Source organism: Erinaceus europaeus, chromosome 7 (assembly GCF_950295315.1).
Source record: "Erinaceus europaeus chromosome 7, mEriEur2.1, whole genome shotgun sequence".
Lineage (NCBI taxonomy): Eukaryota > Metazoa > Chordata > Mammalia > Eulipotyphla > Erinaceidae > Erinaceus > Erinaceus europaeus.
Window position 1 is genome coordinate 129539737 of NC_080168.1, and position 16155 is coordinate 129555891.

Here is a 16155-nt window from a genome sequence, read left to right on the forward strand (position 1 = left end):
TAGGGCCGATCTGGCAAACTTGTAAGATGTTCAGCTCATTAGCACAGTGGGTCTTCTGTGTGTCACCTGATGTGCTTGCGTTTCTTTTAAGGAGCCGAATGCTCCCTCGACAGCTTCCCACACCAGATCGATGTGTGAGAGCAGCAGAGATTCTCTTTTGGTGTAATAGCACCGGGTGGTGATGCTTTATACATGTAATTCTTCAGAACAGATATTGTAATGCTCCAGTGCCGGGGACATTTGGTGTTCCCATTGTTTAACATCATTCTATTCTCCGTCTAACTATTTAATAATGCATATGTAATTGGGATGGTCTCTGTAGGATCCTGGCGATGTGCAAATACTGTACTTTATAGATTATTTTCTGTATGGGTGAGTAACTTGCCTGCTTGTTAAGCTGCAGGGATCAGAGCACTCTCTAGGCATGCCTTTTATTGCCCATGTTTTTGCATTCTGCCTGAGCTTTCTCTCTTGAGTTTTGACTTTACTGGTGTTTTAAGTTCTCTGATAGACTTTTTCTGTCTACAGGTGTGTTGGAATTGTCACTGTCTTGGTGACTTTGTGTTACCGCTGCCTTTGTGCACTTTGTGACTAAGCTGTGCAGGAAGCAGTCCCAAATTTCATGTCATTGAACCTGGGGTGGTTCTTGACATACTCATCTCTCGGGAGCCGCTGGCATTTCACTTTTAATGCCCACGCTGATCTAGTGGGAGACATAGTGATTCTCTTCTTCTTTTTTTAAGTTTTATTATCTCTGCTTACTGGATAGACAGAGCCAGAAATCAAGAAGGAAGTGGGTGACAGAGAGGGAGAGAGGCAGAGAGACACCCGCAGCCCTGCTCCACCGCATAGAAAGCTTTCCCCCTGCAGGTGGGGACGGGGGCTCAAACCCAGGTCCTTACCCACTGTAACACGCGCGCTCATCCAGGGGCGCCACCACCTGGGCCCTAGTGATTCTTTTCTTATTTCTCTCCTTTTTCTTCTTCTTTCTCTCCCTCCCTCTTCCTCCTCTGCTTTCACTGTTTCTCTTCTTCACCTTCCTTGTCATCTCACCATGTCCTGAACTCACCACTCATTGACTGTGTAGAAAATCGCCTTTGCTTTCCCCATCATGACCAGCATGGTGTCTGCCCTTTTATAATGTGTAATATTCTCACTAGAGTGACCTGCTACCTTGTTGTCTTTATTTCCATTTCTTTGATGATCAGTGAGTTTAAACATCTTTCCTGTCTTGCCTGAGTAACTTCTTTGGTGAAGAGAATGTTCATATCCTGTTTTCATTTTAACGTTTGGGTTTTTTTTTTTTTTTTTTTTTTTGCCATTGTTGATACACATGTTGTTGGTCTTCTGTCAGATGCATGGCATGCAAAAATCTTTCCCTTCAGTAGGGTGCCTTTCTGTCTTGGTGATGGTTCACTTTGCTACGCTGAAGCTTTTCATTTTGATGCAGTGACATCAGTTTATTTCTGCCGTCGGGCTGGAGTCTCTGAAGCAAACGTCACGTAGTGGTGCTCTGGCCATTTTTCTTCTATGTTTTCTGTGGTTTCTAGTCTGACATCCACGTTTTGATTCATGTGGAACTGATTTTGGCTCCTGGTGGGATGTGGTGGTCCTGTTTCAATCTTCTGCATGTCTCAGCCCAACTCTGCACAGCACCATGTATTAAAAAGACCTTTCTGTATCTAGTGCTCTGTCCTCCCCATCATAAATGAGCTGCCTGTAGGCCTGAGGATTATTCCTGGCTTCTCTGTTCTATGCCACTGGCCAGTGTGTCAGTTTCTGTTCTGGGGCCATGTGGTTGTTATGGCTACAGCCCGGCAGTCCAGTTTGAAGCCAGGCAGTGTAACGCCTCCATTCTTCTTTTTTGTTTTCTCAGGACTGGTTTGGCCATTCTGTTTTTCATTTTATTTTTGTCTTGATTCCAGACAGACTTCTAGGACATTTGTTCTATTCTGTCAGAGACTGAATGAGACTCTGACAGCAATATACAGTCAGTCTGGCGACAACAGATAGATAATCTGTGTGTATTGCTCTTGGATGTATATTTTTTAAAATATTCACTTATGTATTTATCTGAGAGAAAGACTTATAGATAGACACAAAGAGAGTCCCGCTCTCGCATACGCTGTGCCAAGGATAGAACTTGGGAGTCCTTGATGCATGCAAGTCCAGGGTTCTACCCACTGTGGAAGAACACTCTTGCCTGTGACCATTGCTGTGTTTTAGAGGAAATATTTGACTTGTTTAGTGTGTTGAGGAAGTGAATTCCTTTGTTATTCATTCAGCAGCTCCCTTTTTGGTGTGCCTGCTTCCTGCAGCTTAATTCCTGACTGTCCCTGACTCTGATTCTGCAGAGACCTCCCAGCAAAGCCCTGTCACCACCTCCTCCCCTTCTGGACTCTCTCCAGGACTGGCTCTTCAGCTCCCTGTCCACTGTGCTCCCAGCTGCCTTGGTTGTACAGCAGATTCTCCAGTATTAGAAACCTGCCCCTTCCTTCTCTGAAGAGAGCACTTGCCCATCAACGAGATTTTTTTTTTTTTGTCCCCTCCTTTCATCTCTTCCCCAAGGTACCCTTGCTTTGAAGAAGCTGCTGGAAAGGAGTAGATTATTTCATCTTTCATGATCAGCAGAAGAAAAAGTAGGTGATTTCATAAGGAAAATTGGCAAGATCTAAAGTTATTTGCATTTCATAAGGACCAGAAGTTGTTTAAACTCTTTTTTTAAAAAAAAAAAAGAACTTTCAAATACACTGTCCACCACACACCCCCACACCCCATACCCCCCCCCCAAAAAAAAAAATTGAGCTGAATGTTGCAACACCTGGTGCAGACCTGGAGGCTTTGATTTCGGCAGCTTTAGCTTGGGACCAAGAAAGTCTGAGTTAGAAAGGCCTTTGCTCCTCGTTGGCTTTTTGCCAAATCTCATCACCATCTCCCCTCTTCTCTTTGCTTTCAGAATACAGCCTAGCCAAAGAGCTCACCTGTGTGCCTTTGGATGTGGCAGATTCTCTGGGATGCTTTAGAGAGACCTTGGAAAAATCCAAATACCACAACAGATCGATCCGACACAGCAGGAAGTTGCTTTCATTATTCCTTGCACAGACACAAGGTAAAACACTTGCTCTGGTCTCTTGACCTTTCTACTTGGAGCAGTTCCACCCCAGGCGTCTGCCACACTCTGCCCCGTAAACCCTTCCCACACAGCACAAGGAATGTCTCCTGCTGCCTTTTGCGTGCTCCTTATCCAGAGAGAATCACAGCTGTGTCCTGCACTTCATGCCAGTGGGGCAGTGTCTCACTCACCTGTTTTCTGTGAAGCAAGCAGACTGCCCTAAGTCAACAGGAAAACGGAACTTGTCACTTTTCAAAACTCTGTACAGCTGTGTGCCCACAATAGTCTTTGTCTCTCATGCAAGCACCAACCAGGCCCAAGCCTGCTTAATTTCTGAGAGCAGACAAGCAGAGAGCTGTTCAGGATCATGTGACTCTAGGCCTTACAGCACTCTTTGTAAGCTCAGTGCTGCGGTCTCGTTTTATTTTCCAAAGCAGATGAATTGAAACAGACTGAAATAGCTGGACCATTTTTCCCCTCAAAATACCACTTTATCAGTGTTGCTGAACAGGAGTGTTTCAACATGCACATCAGCAAGATTTGCCATTAACATCGCAGATTTTGATCTGAAACATTCAACTTAAAACAAGTTGTTCACTGCGGGTACATTTATACATTGCATTTATATATTTCCTCCCTTCCCTGCATCTTTTGCTTCATGAAATTAATCAAAGCAGGACTTTGGTTAAGTAGGAACCTCAGGGAAGAAGAGTTCATTGACATGCTCGTCTGGTTGGGGGGAAATCCTAAATTCTCTGTATTAAGGTTATTTAAAAATTTTAGTCCTGGAGACTTCTGCGGGCATAGCTATGGAGTAACAGCAACTGAAAGATCACACTCATTAACAACTAGATAAACCAGAGAAACAAAAACCACCCAGAACCTCACAGTTGTTGAAGGAATTCTCTGAGCCACAGGTAGGTGCAGGTAGGTGCACATGGTAAGGGGCACTCAGGCTTGGCCTGAGAAAGCAGGGAAAAGCCTGGCTAGAAGCTAAAACTGTATGACCCGTCTGAAGTGTGCCAGAGGACTGCCAGAGGCCAGAGCACAGTCTGAAACAAAGCAGGAAGAACTTATTCCATCTAAATCTAGTAAAGGTTATCTGGGAATGTTGTGCCTCACTACAGCAAATAGACAACATAGCCACAGCATCACCAGCTGGCCAAACAGCAGAAAGGATGCCTTAACAAAACATGGGTGGGGGAGGGGGGATTCAACTGTTCAAACTCAACAAAGATTTGGGAAAAAATAATGTGAGTTTGAATTCATGAAGCTTACTAAGAAGGCAACTCAAGATTCTAACATAACATAAAAACACAACCTCGGGATCTCAGAGGTCACTTCTCTGGAGAGCTACAAGATGCAGAGGGAACTTCAAGCAGAGATATGGCTATGAAGGACACCTTGGGTGGAGTTGAGGCTTACATAAGAGCCCTCATAAGTAGAATGAACCAGCTCGAGGGGAGAATATCAGGGCTAGAAAAGAAAACCACCCCGCACTCTGAGTGCACAACTGTTGGGAAAGGTTCAAGGAGAATGAAGCATTTCTCTGTGAAATGGCAGACTTCATCAGAAAAATGAATGTGAGAGTTTTTGGATCCCTGAGGGTGAAGAGAGAGAGAGAAAGAGAGAGAAGTGCACATTCAAAGAAATCATAGCCAGAAAATTTCTGGAACTGAGCAGCATTCAAAATCTAGACATTCAGAAAGCTGATCAAACACCCAAGTTGCTGGACCCTAAGTGGTCTACACCACAACACATCAGACGGAAACTCTCCAAAAGTAAAGATAAGGAAAAAATATTGCAGGTTGCTAGGGAAAGGAAGAATCAGACATACAGGGGTAGAGCCATCAAGCTTTCATCAAGAAGGGCAAGAAGGGAGTGAAATGACATATTCACAGTATTAGGAGATAAAAATTGCCAATCACGGATGCTCTATCCTGCCAAATTATCCTGCATGTATGAAGGAGAAACTAGAATCTTCCCAAACATAAACAAACTGAAGGAATTCACTACCAACAGTCTTGGATTGCAGGAATTACTGAAAATCAACCCATATGAAAATCAGCTAAGAAAACCCAACTCTAAATGAGGTGATCTGTGGCATCAATAATATAGAACCAGTAACAGGAACAGCAGCAAAAGCAGAAAGCAGATACGTAGGAAAAGCGAGCCAGTATGAACAGAGCGATATGAAATGCTGGGGAACCGAGGCCAACTATCAAAAACTTAGATGTTAGACCAGAATTTCCAAAATCCCAGTCTCTGCCTCCCTGTGGATGGAACCTGAATAAAATGTATTGGGTAGGATGAGTCAGGAAGTGAAGCGTGAGTACTGGGTGAACTCACACGTGGGAGTATTGTAATTAAAAAATGCAAGGGCTTCACGGGGGCTGCGGTGAAACTCGGGAGACCTGGTCAGAAAGGGAGAACACAGGGCGAGTCTGGGCAGGGTGTACCACACCACACCAGAGCAAGCGGCTCTTGGGAAGGATCAGCAAAGGGGACTTGGGGTGGTATTTGGGGCCTATGTTCGGAGAGAGGGTGCTTTGAGCTGGGAAATTGTGCCCATGTGCAGACAACTGTGTTGTGAACTGTTGAACAGCCCCCTCCCCATAAAACGGAGAAACAGAACAAAGGAAAGAATGTTTGTACCTATGTTCTTAGCAGCACAGTTCATGATAGCACAAACTTGGGAGCATCCCAGGTGTCCAGCAACAGAGGAGTGGCTGAGAAAGTCGTGACCTAGATACACAGTGGAAGGCTCCTCAGCTAATAAGAATGAAGTCACCTTCTTCTCATCTTGGATGGAGCTTGAAGGAATCATGTTAAGTGGGATCAACCAGAAAGAGGATGAATATGGGATGAACTCACTCATGGACAGAGAACTTAAAAAAAAATTGAAAAAACAGAAATGGGGAAATCCAAAGTCAGACATGGACTAGGTGTGGTATATTGCGCCAGATAAAGGGCTCTGGGGAGGGAGGGGGAGGAGGGGTCTGTGGGGGGGAGAGGGGCTTTGGAGGGATGCACGGTGGTGAAAAGGAACCTAGGCTGAGGGTGACAAACACTTACCATGGTGACATGACCGACTGTACCCATGTGTCAACAACTGTGCTATCCACCATTAAAACTAACATTTTAAAACAATGTTTTATAGCCACTGAGAGTACGTGGATCCCTTCCCCTGCCTATCTAGAAAGACACTTGCTGTGACATGTACTCACAGACTGGGGTGCATCACTCAAGAGTCACATGACATTAAATCAACTCCGTGTCATGTTTAGATTGCTCTCCATCATCATGTCCATTTACAGTGGCACTTACTTTCTTGCTGCTGTAAGAAAGAAAACCCGACTTTTCAAAAGCAAAGACAAAGTCCTGAGAGTAGTTTGCAGCAACGTACTCTGAATCTCACTTGAAACCAGCCGCAGTTCATCCCCAGTCCTGAGGCTGCAGACTTCCAAACCCAAAAGCCTTTCTCTCTGCCATTTCACCTGCTTCCCCTGAATTCTCTTCTGCTTCCCTCTCCCCTCTCCTTCCCTGTGTGTTCTCTGATGTTGCAGAGGACAGAGGCAGGCTTTCTCCTCCACTGGCTCCCTCAGGTCAGCACTGCCAGTGCTTCACTTCTATCCCAGAGGCAAACTCACACCTCACTGTTGGCAGCTTTTTAAAAAAAACAGCAAACCCAAGCCCCCAATCCTCAAAGGAAGCAAAGCATCACCTCAACATTTGCTTTCTGCAGACTGCCTCCTCTCTAGTGTTCTTTGGAAAGTGACAGGAGTGTAGAGCCCATTCGCACACGCCGGGGCTGGTGAGTCCTCAGAAGTAATTGCAGGTGGAAGTTTAAGGGCAGGGATTCTTCCAGTGCCAGCCAAGCCTCAGCTTCCATGCAAATTTCACTCCTTCCTTTCCACATCCATGCTCTCCCTTTTTATCAGTTTCCTTTCTTTCTCCGTTGAAAATTTCTTTCTGAAATTTCCCCCATGAATTCAGGAGACAAAGGAGGAATAAACAATTCAAAATTTCCTACTGGAAAGGTGGACTTTTGCCTGGGGACAGAGGAGATGCATATGCCAACACCTCCTGACCTTTCTCAAGAAAACTTCAGAGTTTTTAGCTCAGTGGAGAAAAGCAAACTTCCTTATTCTCAGCTTGGACTCGTCATTTCTTCTTATTATAAAACGATTGGTAAGATTTTTTTAAATAAAGTTTGGATTTTAAAATTTATTTATTTTCCCTTTTTGTTGCTCTTGTTGTTTTTTTATTATTGTAATTTTTGTTGTTGTTATTGATGTTGTTGTTGGATAGGACAGAGAAAAATGGAGAGAGGAGGGGAAGACAGAGAGGGGGAGAGAAAGACAGACACCTGCAGACCTGCTTCACCACCTGTGAAGTGACCCCCCTGCAGGTGGGGAGCCTGGAGCTCGAACCAGGATCCTTATGCCAGTCCTTGTGCTTTGGGCCACGTGCTCTTAACCCACTGCACTACCGTCCGACTCCCAATTGGTAAGATTTATTGCTTATGTGCTCATGTGCATTGATATAATTCCTCTCTCCTTATCTCTGTCTCTCCCTCTGTTTCTGTATCTGTGTGGATAAGTAGCTCAGAGCAATGAGATCATGCATGTGTGAGGCCCCTACTTAGAGAGAGAGAAAGAGAGAGAGAGAGGACTGACATCTCACCTAGCAGAACACACACCTCATTAGGTGAGATATCAGCAGCATATGGGAGCACTGTGGGCAGCCAGGCTGTACAGTGAGCTCAGTGGAAGGTGGGGCAGTGCACTCGCTTCTCTCCCCACTCCACTCTGTGTCTGTCTCTCTCTCCTCTCTCTCCTCTCCTCTCTCCTCTCTCTTCTCTCACTTCTCTCCTCTCCTCTCTTCTCTCTCTTCTCTCACTTCTCTCCTCTCCTCTCCTCTCCTCCCCTGCCCTTCCCTCCCTCTCCCCTCCTTTACTTAAAGCAAAAAGAATGAAGAGTTCAGCTTGACTGAATTATTCACTATAGCCAAAATATGGAAGTGATCCAAATGTCCCTTGACAGATACTTAACAGAGTACTACTAAGCAATTAAAAGGATGCTATTGTATCTCTCATGAAAAAATGCAAAATGAAGGGAACTAGAGGTGATTATGCTTAGCAAAGGAAGGAGCAAAAGACACTCATATAGTCTCACTCATATGTGGAACAGAGAGAACTGAAACACATGAACTTAAAGGGGGGAGACATAGTCAGCCTGTCTCTCAGACCTTGGGAGAACCATGGTGCCCACTGTTGGGCAGTTGGGTAACAGAACTTTGGTGGTGGGAGTAGTGTGGAACTATGCCCCTACTAGCTTTTCATCTGGTAAATCAGTATTAAATTGCTAATAAAAAAATAAGAGGTGAACTTGGGAGGGGAGGGGAGGAGAGGAGAGGAGAGAGAGGAGAGAAGAGGAGAGGAGAGGAGAGGAGAGGAGAGGAGAGGAGAGGAGAGGAGAGGAGAGGAGAGGAGAGGAGAGGAGAGGAGAGGAGAGGAGAGGAGAGGAGAGAGACAGCACCAGCTCTCCCCCTGGTGTCATGGTCTCAGCTTGTGGTATGGGGCTTGAACCTGGGACTTCATGCACCTGGCAAGGTACATGCCCTACCAGTGAGTTCGCCCTCAGCGTTTGAATACACATTGTTGAATACATACAGACATCAGGGGGAAAAAGATAAACATTTCAGGTGATACTAAAGTTTTTTTTTTTCCTTTTGCATTTGGGTAGAAGAATGTGATGTTCTGGGGTCTTGTCACATACCTGCACCCACTCCAGTCCTCAGAGCTGTCCTCTCTGCTCTAGAGTGACGTCGACATCTCCACTGAACTCTGACCATGACCTCTTTCTTTCTTTTCACTAGTAAACTCCACACTCTTTCCACATCTGTCAAGTAGTTTCTCTCTTTGTCAAGATTTTTCTGAATTTCTCTCTTCAGCCATCACTACCTGCTGAACTCTCGTCCCACTGCCTCCACACGCCTGCCCTCCCTGTTCGAATCAATCTCCCACTTCATTCTGTTCAAACAGAGCACCGTTTACTCTCTCTCCTTATAGTTCTCCTGTGACATTTGAAGACACTATTAGCTTGCTGTTTGCTTATCTACACAGTTAAGAGGTATTGCAGTTTAAAATAGTCTTGCAAATATAAAGGAAATATTTTTCAGGCACTGACATTTGCTCTTTTACTTGATTAAAAATCCAGATGTTCTCCAAGCCAGCAATCAAAGAAGTCTTAAAGTTCAGGCACTGAATGAACTCGGAAGTCTTCTCATCTTTGCAGAAAAGAAAAGGTAGATTTTAGAGCAGTTGCTGGATCAAGGAAACTTTATTTTTTTTTTTTTGCTTGAAAAAAATTTTAATATTGTATATATATTGCCTATTAATATATCTTAATTGCTTAATAATACTACATCCTCATACTTTCTGCATCTTGTCTGTTTGAGAGAATTATCTCTGAGCAATAAATGGTATATATCTGTCCTCCAATCTACTCATCATAATCATAATGTTCCTTTAGTGCCTATGTTTCCCCCATTTAAAAGAAGAAATAAAATAGAGATCTCAACCAGTGGACCGCTTGACACTGTCTCTGTTTAGGGCTGCTTTGAAGTGTTGGTCTCAAGCTCTTGATGACATCTTCAGAAAACAAGATGTGCTGCACACCTGGAGAGAGTTTGGGGCCGCCCTCACCCCGACCACCCACGGCTACTCCTTTCCTGTTCCCAAGGACTACAGTGAGGACTTCCTCTCCAAAGTTGGCATTTGGGGCTGTTTGCAAGGAGCAGTCATAGCGGCAAAGATAGCACAGTAAGCATGACTGGAGGTTGAGGCGGACCACAGTGAGGGGCCTCTGTATGTGGAGAGTGCCGGGCCTCATACACACTGGGCTCCCGGCAGCTGGGTCTGCATGTTGCCTGCTTGTTCAGCTGGCCTCAGTGTGAGGCTGAGGCGTGTTGCTTCTGAGCTCCTACTGCTCTTGCTCACACCCCCTGTTCCTTGAATGTGCAGGCCACAGGGGCACAGGCCTTTGTTCTGTTCGGTGATAAGACCTCAAGTGACCGTCATGGAGATGGTGGTCAGCGAATTGAGCATTTTAATACGGGAGCGAGGAGGCTGGCACGGAGGAGGCAGGCTCAGGTGGTATTCAGGAGCACTCTGCTAATTCCCTCTGGGCCCTTGGCAAGTTGCTCATTCTCTGTGTGACTCAGTGTTCTGCACTCAGCACAGCTAATACTTAGTCGAGGATGGCCATGGGTTGTGACCTGCTACATCCCTTTGCTAGGGCTGCCAAAACAAAATGCCACAGGCTGGGTGGATTAAACAACAGATGTGTATTTCTCACAGTTCTTGGAGACTAGAAGACCAAGGTCAAGATGGAGGAAGAGTTGGCTTCTTCTGACATCTCTCCTCTTGGTTTTTATGTGGCCCTGTTCTTTCTGTGATTCCATAGGGTCTTTCTCTGTGTCCCTGCTTGTATCCCAATCTCTTCTGAGAAAGATGCCGGTCACATCAGACGAGGGCCCATCCTAATGACTGTATCCATTAACTCATAGGGAAAACTCACCAGGGTTTAGCTGGGGCTTCATGCCTGCATGCTTCTGCTGCTCCTGGAAGACCACATTTCTCTGTTTGAGAGAGAGAAGGAGAGATACTGCAGCAGCACTGAAGCACTCATGATTCCCCAGTACAGGTGCTCTCAGGTGGTGGCCGGGACTTGAACCTGGCTCCTCATACATGAAGTGTGTGCTAAGAAGGGTGGGGTGAGCTATCCCTTGGCTCCCAAAACCGACTCTTTAACGACATCTTACTAGGAGGCTATGAGGCAAGGACTTAGTATCTAAGCTTATAATTTAGCGTTCGGCACATTCATTTCCTGTAGCTGTTGTTCCAGATCACCACAAACTTCATAGCTGAAGACAGCATAAATGTGCTGTGCACGTCAGAAGACCTAAAAACATTTTGTTTCAGGGCTGAGTTCCCACCAGAGATTCCAGGAGAGAACCTGCTTCCTTGCCTTTTTCAATTTCTAGAAACCTTGTACATTCTTTGGTTCTTGAATGACTCCTCCATCTCCTATCTTCAAATAACTTATCCCTTCTTCCTCTCTCTCCATCTCTGCTTCCATCCTCACAGCTCCTCCTCAGACTCGGACACTTTGACTAGGACCATGATAACAAAATTAAATCCACTGGGAAACTCTCAGGGTAATTTATCCGACTTGAGGTCCTCAATCTGATCACACCAGCTCCATCTATCTGTCTATTGGCCTATCCTATCTATCTGTCTATGTATGTATCTATGTATATATGTATTTATCCATCCTTCTATCCATCCATCCATCCATCCATCCATCCATCCATCCATCCATCCCCTGTAGGATAACATAGTTGTAGGTTTGGGGGTTTTGAACAATAATACCTTTATCTGTTCACCTAGCATATGTGAATGTCTATCACTATATCTTCTACCCAGTACTTCTTACAAATATCTTAAATATTTGGATAATGTGTGAAAATATTGAAGTGTGGAGGAAGTAAAGGTGCAGGTTTCCTTCACTTTTCTGGTTATATGTTTAGCCTAAAGATTCCCTTTTTTCATCTAGAACAAATATGAAAAAGTAATTTCTTCTAATTAATAAAAATAATTTTCAGAAAATTAGCATCTTTGGACAGTAGAAGTGATTTACCATTTAAAAATAGTAAACATCTTTTTGTTAAGTGTGATTTTTTTGTACACACACTCACACACACACACACACAGGAATCTGAATCTGAGCTTCTGGCTGAGTAGAGCTTGGCAACAGAGAATAGGAAATCTGAGGAAAGTTCACAGCTTGACAGAGAATAGTGGCAGCATTTCCTGCCAGAGGGCATCTCCGCTTCTGAAGCCTCTGAAGTTATTACCTAGCGAGTTTCAGCATACAAAGAGTCAGTTCCTAGCCACTCAGCTGGAAGCTTGACTTGCACAGGATAGAAGGTTCCATGGGGACTTTGGCTGTTCTCAGAGACTCCCTTAGGAGAAGCTCCCCACTGCTCTGAAGGGGAAGACACCACCTTGGGAGACCCGCATAGAGAAGCTGAACTCAAAGAGTTGTTGTCATTAAGGTAGCAAAACTCACTGGTTGTGTCTTCTGACTTAGAAGACAAAAATATGGCTTTTAAATTACAAGTTACAGACATGGATAAAGAAAGCACATGTCGTTAAGGGATAGAAAACATGACACTATCAATGTAGAGAAATCCCTTAGTTTTTAGTGGAGAGACTTAAAATTGGCATTGGGTCCAAAATCTACACTAGTGAGAAAACAGATCCTTTCAGCCTTTTGGAGGAATACTTACCCGGGACTTCAAAACGATGTACCCCCTTTATGCCCCAAATTTCACTTCTAGGAATTTAGTCAGTGAGCTGTAAGGACAAGGGCTCAAAAGTGAAGGCATGACAAACTGCAGTGTGTACTATAAGCAGTGGATAAAACCAAAGTGGGGATTAATAATATGGCCGTCTATATGATAAAGCAGGAAGTTTTATTGAATAGCAACGCAGTTCATTACGCCCATCAGTGACTGGGTGTATATGAAATATTGGGCTGTTGGCAAAGTCATGGCATTTTTCTGTGCAAACACATGTCATGACTTTGCCAACAGCCCAGTAGTATGGTGCACTAAATTATGACTTACTGTGCACATGCACGTGTGTGTAGCTCTATCCAGAGGTTATCTGAAACAAATTGGTCGAAATGGTACTGGCAATTGTATTTAGGTTGTAGGGTCATAGGTGATCTTGAATTTTCTTTTTTGGCATTTTACTGTAATCAAGACATTGTATGAGTTTGTTGTACTTTTAAAATCATAAGTGCTATTTTAATTTTGGAAAACCTGTGATTAGTAGACATGAATATTTATAGGAAATGTTTCTGGAATGTCACCTGCAGACTAATTTCCTTTTCTTGTACTTCTCTAGGTTTATTAAACTCTCAAGCGTGGAAAAGAGAATCAACTGCTGTATTTTGTCTGCATTACTCTTTCAGGTAACCCTTTATCTTTATCTTCCTGCATGGCCATTTCTTCAGACAGTTAAGGAAGAGCACAACGATTCTCAGATAGGAAAAAAAGCATGTATGTTCCATGACCAAGTCTGCTAAGTCCAACTCTACTTCACAGACTGCTGGTCCCAGTTCGGGGTGCCATATGCTGGTCTAGCTTCAAGGGCGGGAGAGAGATGACCAGGAACTCATGGCTGAGCTGGGAACACAGTTCAATCTTTATTGAGCAGGAATGCAGTTCGATCTAGCTAGCTCTAATCACAGTCCTGTCCTATATATATCTCCTAAGGTGCAAGTGTCAGGTCAGAAGAGGAAGTACGTAGGATAGGGGGTGGGGAGAAGGAAAAAGCGTGCGAACCAGTGGGGATTAAACCAATGAAAACAATGATGATGTAAATAGACCACAACGTCAAGCAATGCAACAGAAGGGGTCTTAGAAGCAGAATTTAGAAGCAGGCCAACATTTCCCCCTTTCTTTTTAACTAGTGGCCATAGTATCAGGAGTGTGGGGTGAACAGAAACCTATATCGTACAGGCATTTTCAAAAGAACTGGCATAAGACATGGAGGAACAAGTAAGAGAGCAGCAAGAACCAGTGTGATGCCAAGGGGAGGCCTGTGGGGGGCGTTTTCTGCCTCAAGGGCAGTGCCTAGCAGGCAAAAGGGTATTTCCTGCCTCTGTGGGCATCTCTTGCCTTTGGGGGTGCTTCATGCCTCAGAGGGCATTTCCTGCCTCTTTGGGCAGGACCTAGTAAGGGGGGGGTCCCTGCCTCTGGGGGCAGGGCCTAGTAAGGGGGGGTTTCCTGCCTCTGGGGACAGAACCTAGTAAGGGGGGGTTTCCTGACTCTGGGGACAGGGCCTGCAGGTGAGGGGATGTGGCCTATATTTCCCAAGGCAGCTGGCTGCAAAGTTCATGGACTGCTGCAGTCAGTCTTTGAGAAACCCAGCAGCCCAAAGGGAAACTGCTATAAAGTTGTGTAAAATGTCCAAGAGGTGTGCCAGTAAGTCCGATAGAAATGTCAGTCCAAAGCAGATGACCACGGATGAAATGCCAGGGGATGAAATGCTGCACATCTGTCTCAATGGGGAAGGTCAACCACTGTAATTCCACTTTTCTGTAGAGAGTGAGCTTTGGAGTCTGTGAATCAGTTTCTTCAGGTAGTGCCAGGTCACATCATTGGTTTCGGGGTGTGTGTTGTAGTCATTCCATCTTGTGGGCGATGTCAGAGAACGGGTCCAAATGGATTTCCGGGGATTTCATTTGAGCAGATGCTTTTTCATATGAAGACTTGACAGCTGTAATTCACTTATTTGTGAAACAAAACTTGTAGCAGATTAGAAGTTTACTATAATTGATAACTCCATTATAATTGGAAGTCCTTTCTAGTATGATTTTAAGGTTGTTTAAACAGTTTAAACTCAATAAAATGTGGAAAGGTAAACAGAAGAACCATGGTTAGAAGCCTCAGGCATTAGCATAACCATTGCTTTATCTACCCCGCCCATACTCATACAGTTTTTAGGATTAAACGTTTCCAAGATGTAAAAAATCAAAAGAGAAAAGAACAATTTTTTGGATTGTTTCTGGATGTCTCTAGAAATCATGGCTGTGTCCAGCATTTTTTTTTTTTTTTTTGGCAAAGTCAATGTCATACAAAAATTCAGTCATTCAAACCACTCTTTTACGAAATGCAACTGAACGCAGACAGCAAACTTAAGATATTCAGAGAGAACAATAAGGGAGGAATCGAGAGAAAAGCAGTAGGCAGTTTTCGCTTCTTTCTCCTTGAAATAGATTATCCAGATCTCACCATGTAGCATCATGAGTCCCCAGAGGGTGTCCTATTCCAAAAAGCTCCTTGAAATTCCAGTTAGGGTGCTTCTGATGATTCCTGCAGAATTGCTGCAGGCACCCATTTTTAAAAACGTTTTCCCATTGAAGAAAGTATCGAATCAGGAGGGTAGAATTAGCCACGTGTCTCCATTCTTGGGGACTGCCAGGGTACTGGAGTAACTCTTCAAGTTAGAGTAGTCCTTCTCCGTGGGAAACATGCGAGAGGGAGTCCAGAAAGTCCCAGGGGAAATCTCCGTGCATCTCCCAAGCTCTGTGATCACGGTCATAAGGAGCCAAAGTGTAGCCCAGAGCAAAATGTTCCAGAGACAGAGAAACTGTCTCATGACAAAAGAGTAGAGGCTTTGGGAAACCTCTTCATAAGTAGAGAGGCAGCCCATAGTGGATGGGTAGCCACGTTTACTTATCTGGGGGATGGGCAGGTTAGGTCCCACGTTGATTGGGCGCCATATGCCAGTCCCTGTTCAGGCGCCATTTGCCGGGCTAGCTTCATGGGTGGGAGACAGAAGACCAGGGACTCATGGCTGAGCTGGGAATGCAGTTCAATCTTTATTGACAAGCGGGGATGCAGTTTGATCTAGCAAGCTCTAATCACAATCCTGTCCTATATATATCTCTCCTGAGGCAGAAGTGTCAGGAAGAGGAAGTACGTAGGATAGGGGGTGGGGAGAAGGAAAAAGCGTGCAAACCAGTGGGGATTAAACCAATGAAAACAGTGATTATGTAAATAGACCACAACGTCAAGCAATGCAACAGAAGGGGTCTTAGAAGCAGACCAACAACAGACCCTGTGGCACTTTCCTCTCCAATATTCAGCAGTCAAGTATTCTCCTCTAGCTTATAGGAGAGTTTTTATTCCTCTCACTTTTTTTTGGTGGGGGTGGGGGTTGATGGTTTTCAGTATGGGGGGAGTTGACACGTAAGTACAGCCTCTCATCTTTCCATAACAGGAAAGAAATAAGAGTCTCCTTCCATTAGGAAAATTTCATGACTCTGAACTACAGAGCCAGCCTTTGTGACTCCTCATGGTTGCCGTAGGTTACATCCTCTCTAAATAAAGCTTTGCTTGACTTGGTGATGTGACATATGCCATATAGTAAAAGCAAGAATGAGTTGAAGTCTACAGAAGTA

General features: G+C 44.5%; 1 protein-coding gene across 1 annotated transcript in view; it reads left to right on the forward strand.

Moving 5' to 3' along the window:
* CFAP54 (cilia and flagella associated protein 54) overlaps positions 1-16155 on the forward strand; it is a 373056-nt gene that overhangs the window by 191030 nt on the left and 165871 nt on the right. The window contains exons 40-44 of the mRNA XM_060195585.1: positions 2957-3109; positions 7109-7303; positions 9334-9421; positions 9729-9938; positions 13092-13158. Coding sequence (XP_060051568.1) covers positions 2957-3109; positions 7109-7303; positions 9334-9421; positions 9729-9938; positions 13092-13158 — 713 coding nt within the window. The remainder of the gene's footprint in view (positions 1-2956; positions 3110-7108; positions 7304-9333; positions 9422-9728; positions 9939-13091; positions 13159-16155) is intronic.